The sequence below is a fragment of the Trifolium pratense genome, linkage group LG1 (assembly GCF_020283565.1).
Source record: "Trifolium pratense cultivar HEN17-A07 linkage group LG1, ARS_RC_1.1, whole genome shotgun sequence".
In the NCBI taxonomy this organism is placed as follows: Eukaryota; Viridiplantae; Streptophyta; class Magnoliopsida; order Fabales; family Fabaceae; genus Trifolium; species Trifolium pratense.
In genome coordinates, this window is record NC_060059.1 from 18,719,771 (window position 1) to 18,729,890 (window position 10,120).

Sequence of the window (10,120 nt, forward strand, 5' to 3'; positions counted from 1 at the left end):
GTCACGAGAGGGCAGCTGGAGGATACATTGGGCTTAAGAATAACTTCATAAGTGAGTTTGACACCACACTTTAACCCAAAACATTAAGGCGTTAAATTTATGAGTTCTCTCACTTATAAATTGTTCAACCTCCTCATAAGAATATGTCACATGTACTTTTTCTAATATTATTTATGGCACCAATTAATTTTTATATGTTACATTTTATTATTTAATAATTGAATTAATATTTGATGACTTTACATTTTATATTAAATATTGAAATAAAAGAATTATATTTATTATATTTAAATTCATTTAATAGATTATAAGAAAAAATATTAATATCTTAACCGTTTCGATATATTTTTAAAAAGTGATATTTGAACTTTTTGACAACAATTGGACCAACATTAGTAAAGTGCCTTTGGTTTTTCTCTTTCTCTTGGTTTTTTTAAGTTTTTTTTTTTAAAAAATAAAATAAACTCCAACTCTCTCTCTCTCTCTCTCTCTCTCTCTCTCTCTCTCAGTGTTCTCGCAAATGTTGTTCAAACAATGATTTGAATTTATCATTTCTCTTATTATGTATAGATAGATGTATAGATATATATGAGTGATGAATATTGTGATAGAAAGAAAAGTTTACCCAAATTGAAAAATTTATCAATTCAGTTCCCAAATTTCAGATTCGTCTTCTACAGAATTCAGTTCTCAAATTTCAGTTGAGTTGAGTTTAGTTCCTAAATTCCAAAACCCTAACAATGAATAGTTCAGTTTAGTTCTTCTTCCGAGTTTAGTTCTCCGAATCGCTCTTCGCTCGCTCTCCACCTACACGACACGCTATACTTTGTTCTTCCTTCCAAAGGTATGTTACGATTCATCTCTTAATCAATCCTAATTACTTTTGTCATTATTAATTTACTAATTATTTTGATTTCAATTAATGAAGGTGTGTATCTGCATCGTCGTTGTATCTGCATCGCCGTGGTCGACACAATCTGGTACTTTTGTGGAATTTGAGTTAATATCTGATCTGGTTAATGATTGGATTGGATTTCATATCTTAAATTTTAGCCGATTCAAAATTGACATGTCTTTATATTTCTCACATGTTTTATTTGCCATTATTATTTTGTAGTAGTTTAATCCCTATGGCGATATAAGAACTTTTGTATAGTGTGGCAGGCAGAGACAAATTCATGAACTTATGATAACATTGATAAGTTATATGTAGAATAGATTTAGCTTAAGTTTGTCTTTGATTCTAGTTGTTAAGTGTTAAATATGTCAAAATTTGAGTCTAATCTTAAGTGGATGCAATAAGTTATTGTTGTTATCATCCACAAAAGCAGTTATGAAATCTTTCAAAAGGGCCAATTTCATGTATCAAATTGAAGATATTAGCATGTCTATGCAAAATAGCAATGTAGATTATGGTTTCACCAATGCTATTAAATTCCCATATCAAATCAGGATAAGTACTCATAAACCATAGATAAAAACTCAAAATTTCCAACTTCAGCTGCAATAAATGTTACTTGATATGGTTCTCCCATGATTTCCTTAATCTCTGAGTCATGTAGGAAAAGATACTTATCCCACATTTTTCTTATAAGCTTAAGAATTGGAACATCCCTCATACCTAAATGTTAATGGATTTCATCTTTAATGCTAGTTGTTAAGTGTTAAGTTTGTCAAAATTTGAGTCTAATCTTAATTTTTTTTCTTTCAATTTCTGTATATAATAATTTTAATCTTTTCCTAGGGATATTTGTGTTTATTTGTACATATGTGATTATAATAATACATGTGCATGATTTGTTCCCAATTAGTCAATTACCTATAGAAACTAGTGTAATTGAGAATTGTGTTTTTATTTTATCATTGAAGATTGGCACATACTTCAAATTGCTTCAGAGCAAACAAGAGTGACCTGTGCAGCTGTACTATAAAAGAAGTGCACAAGAAGGTATCAATGTCAAAACTAATTGTTTGTCCTATTTTTAAAACTTAAAAGTCGTATTTAAATTGTAAATACAATTCACTCCTAAGTCCTAACCTATATCAAGATTAAAAGTAGCAGCAACAATGAAAATGCAACAAATTGAGACTTAAAACTTAATACTAACCATCCATCACCCGTACTCTCTGTAAGATTAAAAGCAAGACAGAATCAGAGTACTAGAAAAACAGAAATTAAATATATACTGAACCTTGGATCAATACAAATTAATCAAGTCACATACATGATTTCGTAGAAAATAGATAAAATCATTGAACTATGTTGTACAATATAAATCTACAAAAGTGATTGTTTTATATATAAAGTGATTCTAGAGTGATTAAATCATTGAACTATGTCTTTATTGTCTTTTAATGTTATTTTGTCTTCTGTTTTACTTGTAGATGTCAAACCTAAACGGTTGAGAGGTCCAACAAGATTGTTAGATGTATGGGACATGGCGGGTGGTGATGTTATAATTGTTAATTTGGACAAGTATGGTTGTCCTGTAGATGACGAACTGTAGATGACGAAGGGTCAACTCTTACTTGTTTCATAGGCAGCATGGTTCGAAGGCATCAATATGCTTCACTCAATTACAGATCTTGGAAAGACATGTCTGATAAGGAGAAAGAAACCATGTTGGATGTAATGCAGGTATTATAATTGTATATTTAAGCTTGACTGTGTTTCTCTGACCTTCAACAATCCTTTCCCCACCGTCAACAACTCTCACTCACAACGTACCCTCTCATTTACTACTAAAACCCTCGCCCTTCCCAAACCTCTCTCTTCTTACACCACACACTCACCTCAACCCTCCTCACATTACATATCCACCGCTGGATCTTCATCGCTCAACCTCCCTCATTGGAATCTCACCCACTGTCACCTCACTCTTCTCCAAGTCCTCGCCGTCGTGGTAACCTCTCCACTCTCTCCAATTCCAAGTCCACTATTCAATGTTTAAAGGCTTTCAAGAGAGCAGCGGAATCACTTGAGAAGCTTATTGTCACGACCCAATTTCTGATCATGACCTGCGCACAGGCCACCTCTAACTAACCCTGTATTTAGCCTGGCAAGCCTATTAAACTATACACTATAACAAATATACTTAGTTAAAATATAGAATTACTAAAATTATAGCTCGACAGGGAGGGTCCCTGGTCCTACGTATCCCTAAATGATTTGGGAATCAGAGCCACGTAGTTCTCTGAGTGTTGGTTATTAACTATCAACAAAATATATAAAAACTATCTCATTACGCTTATCTTTTCCCACTGCATTCACATATACCACATTGTCTCTTCGTTGTGGTGAACGGTACTAACCACATTATCTCTTCGTTGTGGCGAACGGATACCACATTATCTCTTCGTTGTGGCGAACGGCTGTACCACATTATCTCTTCGTTGTGGCGAACGGATACCACCTTATCTCTTCGTGGTGGCGAACGGATACGACATTATCTCTTCGTTGTGGCGAACGGCTGTACCACATTATCTCTTCGTTGTGGCGAACGGATACCACATTATCTCTTCGTTGTGGCGAACGGATACCACCTTATCTCTTCGTGGTGGCGAACGGATAACTCTGAATGACCGCATTATCTCTTCGTTGCGGTAAACGGAAAACTATAAATGACCGCATTATCTCTTCGTTGCGGTGAACGGAAAACTTTACTGCATTATTATTCACCACTATACACGGATACTTCGTTACCTCATTGTTACCTAATTAAAACATTTGATGTGTCATTGAGACCTATTTTAACTTGTTTAACATATGTCATATCAACCTGTGTCACTCTGAGACCTATTTTACAATTTAACTAATGATCTAGTGAAATGAAATTAGCATAGCATACACATCGCAGAATTTAGAGGCATTTGCTTCCACAAGCAAAATAACAAACAAGACAGCTACCTTATAAACTCTGAGAACACATTGTTCAAGTACCAATATATTAATACCAATTATTCACCACACTGGAAAGTCAGACAAACCTAACAACAACAATATTTCCTAATTTTTACTTCTACTAAAAGAGATGTAACTTAGTTTGAGAAACTCACCTTGTTAATTTGATCACAAAATAGGAAATTGATGGAAATAGCGAAAAATATGAGCTCTTCAATTTTCACAAACCTTTCTTAATCCTTGTCTTTGTTTCACTGAAATTTCAGTTTTCTGGAATTAAAGCTCTATGTATTTACTATTTCTTCTGATTCATGATTGTTCTCAAATTTTCTAGAGCTCTAACTCCCAACTTCAAGCTTCTCCACTTCGAAGCTCAAACTTTTAACTTATCAGGAAAGAACCCATAACCCTAGCTTCTCCAACCATAACCTTGAAATTTCAATTACCCATACTATTGTGGTTTAAGATTTGGAGTGAAATTGGAGATTGGGAGAGAAAGGTTATGGCGTGAGAAAGAGAAAGAGAAAGAGAGTTGAGGAAAGAGGGGGCATTAGTGTCTAATTTATTATTATTATTTTTTTATTTTATATAATACAATAGAATAATAATTTAAAATACACCCACACATATATAGACTTAAAAATTAACTTTATTACTGTAACAGTTAATTAATAAAATAAAAAATTAGAGGGTATTACACTTATGGATACGACAAGAGAAGAACTTCCTGACACAATGGCTGCAATTCGATTATCCGGTATGGAAATTAGTGACGTAATCAATGAACTCGGTGATCTTGGGTAATTAATTGCCATTTTTTTCTTTTTTCATGTTTTAAATGTAAATAATGATATTGAAATTAAATAAAAAATTATTTTTTGGTTTTTTGTTTTTGTGTTGCAGACAAGAGATTACCCAAGGTGTTAAAAGCTCCACTCGCGTGGTTCGCTCCGCGGAGGAAAGGTTTCGCCGTTTAACCACTATGATACCTTCTTCTTCTTCTTCAGGTTACTTACTAATTTATGAGTGTGTTGTTAGGTTTCTATAATTTGAGTTTGAAGATGGTTTTAAACTGTGGTTGTAGTTAGGAACTTCTATAATGCGGCACAGTGCACCTAATATGGCTGCAATTGCGGTTGCGATGTTGTTGTGTAGACTCTTAAAATCATCATATTGCGATATCAGATATCAATTACTATTACAATCATTGTATTTCGATGGCAATTTCTATTACGGACAACAATTGAAAACTCCCCTGTTAACGAATGTTCTTAATTTGGTTATATTTAACAAACTTCTAAAATCATCACACTGCCATTGCAAATACTGTTGCCGACTGCAATTTAAAACTATGTTGTTAAACAATGTTCTTCATTTGGTTATATTTTAGCTTCACTGCAGGGAATGGAATACAGCCCCAAAACTGAGCCTGACTCGGGCGCGCTTGCGGTGGCAAGAACTGCTAGGGGCACGAGAGAGGGTATTATCAAGGGTCGTGGTATGTTGAGGATGTTTTTCTCCCTTGCCCAATTTTCAAGTTTTGCTCTCAAATTCATTACTGGACATGGAAAAAGGTAGAGGCCAGAGAAGTTTATAGATTTCTTCATATGCTAGCAGCATCAACTTTCTCTTCTCTATTGTTATATGATGATGATCTTCTATTTTATTGATGTTTTTGGTTGTGTTACATATTGCAGTAGAGATATTTCCCTTTAGACGAGGCTATAGGGTCTAGTGTTATCAGTAATGTGTATAGAAACCTAAATGGATCAAGATTCGACAGATTAAGGGTATATGATGATTGATGTTTATTCTGCAGACATCAAGATTGTATTTCTCTGTTCTTGCATGGGTTTTTTGTGTTTGTTTAAGCATTGCAGCTAGCTTGATCTGTTATGCAATCAAGGTTTGGAGGGTTACACAATCTAGTTGTGTTTGTCTGTTTTGGTTTTTTTTTCTGTTGGTCTGATTGTGTTTTGCACAGTTTTGTTGTTGTTTAAGATTCATGGCTAGCTCTGTTATGTAATCAGGGCTGGAGGGTTTCACAATCTAGTTGTGTTTCTCTGTTGACCTGATTGCGTAATTGCATGATTTTTTTTGTGTTTGTCTAATGATAATTAGTGACTGACTTTACTGTTCCCAAATATTTCATAGAATACATGGTGGTTTGCACTTGATTCTTTGGTTGTAACTTTTGCCTCTTTTCTAGGATTCCTTGTTCTTAACTTGTACTATTTTGTTTTTAACAGGTTCCAAATGCCTCTAGTGCCCCTTGCCAAACGAATTATCTTAATCCGGACACTAATGAAGATGATGGCACCGATGAACATGAACAAGAGGAAGATTATCCGCGTTTTGTATAAGATCCAAGATATTTGTAATTTTTATTACATTTTCTTTAAATATTACATGATACTTTTAGTTTTACATTAGTTTGACATGTTTGTAAGACTTGGTGATAAATTTATAAATATATTGAAGGGTCCATTTGATTTTGCTTCATAAATAAATTTGTTTATTTAATCATAGAAATTTAAGAAATTATTTAAAGAAATAATAATGATGTTTTTGGCAAATTTTATCAAAAAATGAAAATTCTGAAAAAACCTATACCAAATGCTGCAAGTTGATTAAAAGGTGTCACTAAAGCCTATAACAATGCAGACTCCACTGTGGGATCGATAAAAAAATAACCCCAAAATTTTGTATGGAAAGGTTTAGTGTGTGTTTGGTTTTAATTCTGGAGCATCCAGAATTGATTCTGGACGTGTAGAATTGATTCTGACTTGTTTGGTTTCTCAAAAGTAGAATTGATTCTGCCTCCAGAATTGATTCTATTTGAAGCTAGAAATCGTAGCTTCTGATTCTAGAATTGATTTTTACACTCAAATTTTTTGTTCAACTCACTTTTTCATGAATATATTCAAACATAAACCACTTCAGCTTAAAATCAATTTTGGCCAGAATCAATTCTGCCAAAATCAATTCTCTCCGCCGCAGAACCAAACACACGCTTAATTGATTACCTGAAACTAGTGGTAATATCTCTCATCTATGTTGTACACCATATGCTGCATAATGGCAGGATATATCAAAGGCTAGCTAGATTGATGTTTGATAGCTCACTTCACTATACTACTAGGCTAGTGGCTAGTAGTAGTTCAAAAGAATTAATTCCAATAATTATAGGGTTTTTTTTGAATGAGTTAGGGTTTTGTTTTTTTAAAAACAAATTTTATAAATCAATTTTCAAACAGAAAAGTATATAGTACTAGTATTTGATAATCTTTTTTCATAGTACTTGAAATCATCCACTTATAAGCTACATTTATTGACTTATGAGATACACAACATTATTATGTATGATTTTTTGAACTTACAAATATTTAAATATTCTGAAAACCTCTATAAGGATTTTTTATTTATTCCCAATTTTTTTATATCCATGAATAAAAGTTAATTAACTTGTAATACACATAAAAATCATAATTTATTTTATTTTATTCCTGGGAATACCTGCCCCCCAACATACTTAGATCAAGTTTCAGATAAGAGTACGATATGTCCAACAGCTACTTTAGAATTTTCTAATTTTGTCTTTTGCAGATTTGAAATATCGTTTTGTGAAATTGGGTCATGTTGATTTTATGGTGGTGGTATCTTTAGACTCTAGCTCCAAGGGAAGATATATAATGAAGAAAGAATAGTGGGAGTTAGTGATTAAATAAATAAATAAATTTGTCAAAAAAATATTTAAATAAATAAAGGATAAAGTTAAACTTGGCACCACAAAGTAAGTATTCCCTTTATATAATTGCTAATAATTTTTTTTTTCAAAAAAAATATTGTTTTATTTTTGCATTATTTTGCATACAATTTTCTTGTTGTTCGTAGTTTTCTATGTCACAATAAAACTTTCACGATCCGGAATCACCAAGACATGTATCGATATAATAATGTTCGAAAGGGCTCGGCGGATGGATACATTTAATCTTTTCTCTCTCCTATTTTCTCGATAAACAACCAATTAAAATTGTTTTTACATCTTCTTATGCAATTTATTCCAAGAAAAAATCACAAAATCATATTTCAAATTATATGTTTTACTTTTTCTTGATGAGTATGATTTTTTCATTTTCTCTTAAAATTTGGTACGGAGAGAATATCTAGTAGTGGCAATGGAACAAATCAACCATCAAACACAATTTTTACATTTCCAAATTGCATATTACACAAGTACACCCTCCTTCTCATAATATAAGAAAAAAAAAGTTTCACACTTATTAAGATAAGTAAAATATGATAATTTCAAGGATGATTTTTTGTGATTTTGTTGAAATAAGTTTCATGGGAAGATGTAAAGAGTTTTTATTAGTTATTGATTATAGGGGAAAAGAGAGAGAGAGAGAGAGAGAGTAATTAAGTAAAAAATTATCTTGAAAATGATAAAAGTTGGCTTTTTTGCTTATAATTTGGGACATGAAAAATTGATTTTTTTTTCTTCATATAATATGGGACGACGGGAGTACCATTAATGAAAACTGTACCTCTTCTCCATATTTTTCTTTTCTCATTCCAAAGCGAAATATGAAAAAGTGTGTTCTGACAATGAATAATATTTTTATATCCTCTGTGTTTGACACTTTTGGCTTCGTAGCACTAGATGTTGTTGATATTTTGAAAATTGTTCAACAGGTCATGCATAAACAATGTTGTCTCTTATAGGTCTATGAATGTCGTTTTCAAAAAGATTGATTTTGTCATTCAAAAAGTAAATAACGGCGCAGCCTGTTGCCGTTTACCTGCATATGTAATTATTTTGAATATATATAAAGTATAATGAGAAAAAAATATATTTAAGCCGAAACTGAAAATTATTTCACCTATCCTTCATTAAGGAGTGTCTTTCATTATCCTCATATGTGTCTTAGTCAATAAGTCATCAAAACTTGCATCAATTATGCAATTTTCCTCTTATTCATGCATTAAGACCTACAAAACACAAATCAAAGAAAAATCAGCAAGAAAGTCCTAAGTAAAATTTATTGAGATAAACTACTACCAAATAGTATGCATATTTTATATTTTATACTTTTTATTAATTCTTGAGTTTTTAATAATTCCGAGTTCGGCCGCAAGGAAAATCAGTCAATAATTGTTCTATCAAAAAATCAAACACGTGTTCTCCAAAACGACCCGTCTTGTGGTGAAACTCTTTAACTAATTGAGTTCAATATCTTGATTAAATTTATTCAAAATTTAAATTTATTTTAAAATAAATTAATATAAAAATATGATAATATTAAACTTTTATGGTATTAATCACGTAGTTAGTTCTCATGAAAAGGAACTCAAATAATTCAGAGTTTGGTCACAAGATAAATAAAACCTAGCTAAAAATTAATATCTGACTACACTATGGAATTTTGGAGCGTTCACTATTTTTTGAATTAAGTAATTTAGTAGTTAAAATTTTATTTTTAAAATAAATAAGTTAGAAGTTTCAGACACGTTTACCATTTTATTAACCTAGTCTGAATTTATGTTTTTGTTAAACAAGCTAGTGACAAAATGGAAGAGGTGCATCCACTTTGAAAGAGGTGATGGTCATAGTTGGTGTCAACGGATCCTGACTCTTTAAGCCAAAATAGAAAATTATTTCACCTATCCTTCATTAAGGAGTGTCTTTCATTATCCTCATATATGGTGTCTTAGTCAATAAGTCATCGAAACTTGCATCAATTATGCAATTTTCCTTCTATTCATGCATTAAGACCTACAAAACACAAATCAAAGAAAAATCAGCAAGAAAGTCCTAAGTAAAATTTATTGAGATAAACTACTACTAAATAGTATGCATATTTTATAGTTCTATCAAAAATTGAAAAACAAATTTTCTCTTTCCACGTCCCATGTCCTGAATATCTGGGAGTTGGTTAGAATTTAACACATTGACAATTGCTAACTCGCCACCCTTTGGCACATTGCTGCTAGAACCTTCCACATAAGTATTTTTTATTTTTTACAAACTGAAAAAGTAAGGGATATATACTATACTTTCTCTGACCTTAATTATAAATAAATTTCAATTTTTTAATTTATTTAATAACTAATGTATTTTGTCTATAGTCAGCAGCGGACCTAGGGGGGCTGGGGAGGGCCATGGCCCACCCCCAAAAAATGTGAAATTACTTAAATATCCTTGAGAACTTATTCTAA

The 10,120-nt window shown here is 32.0% G+C and overlaps 1 protein-coding gene across 9 annotated transcripts; it reads left to right on the forward strand.

Annotated features, from left to right (window-relative positions):
- The first annotated feature begins 373 nt into the window (after nucleotides 1-373).
- Nucleotides 374-6,407, forward strand: LOC123902488. 9 transcript variants are annotated; one of them, XM_045952228.1, is made up of 8 exons: nucleotides 427-844; nucleotides 929-980; nucleotides 1,870-1,948; nucleotides 2,386-2,638; nucleotides 4,566-4,701; nucleotides 4,805-4,908; nucleotides 5,292-5,475; nucleotides 6,151-6,407. In XM_045952228.1, the coding sequence occupies exons 5-8, from the start codon at nucleotides 4,604-4,606 to the stop codon at nucleotides 6,332-6,334; spliced, it is 570 nt and encodes a 189-aa protein (XP_045808184.1). In that variant the 5' UTR covers nucleotides 427-844; nucleotides 929-980; nucleotides 1,870-1,948; nucleotides 2,386-2,638; nucleotides 4,566-4,603; the 3' UTR covers nucleotides 6,335-6,407. The 9 variants fall into 9 exon arrangements, 4 of the variants coding, with proteins under 4 accessions (XP_045808184.1, XP_045808187.1, XP_045808185.1 ...); XR_006807630.1 differs by having other exon boundaries at nucleotides 474-844; nucleotides 5,303-5,475; XM_045952231.1 differs by having other exon boundaries at nucleotides 477-844; nucleotides 4,805-4,903; nucleotides 5,290-5,475.
- Nucleotides 6,408-10,120: the final 3,713 nt, after the last annotated feature.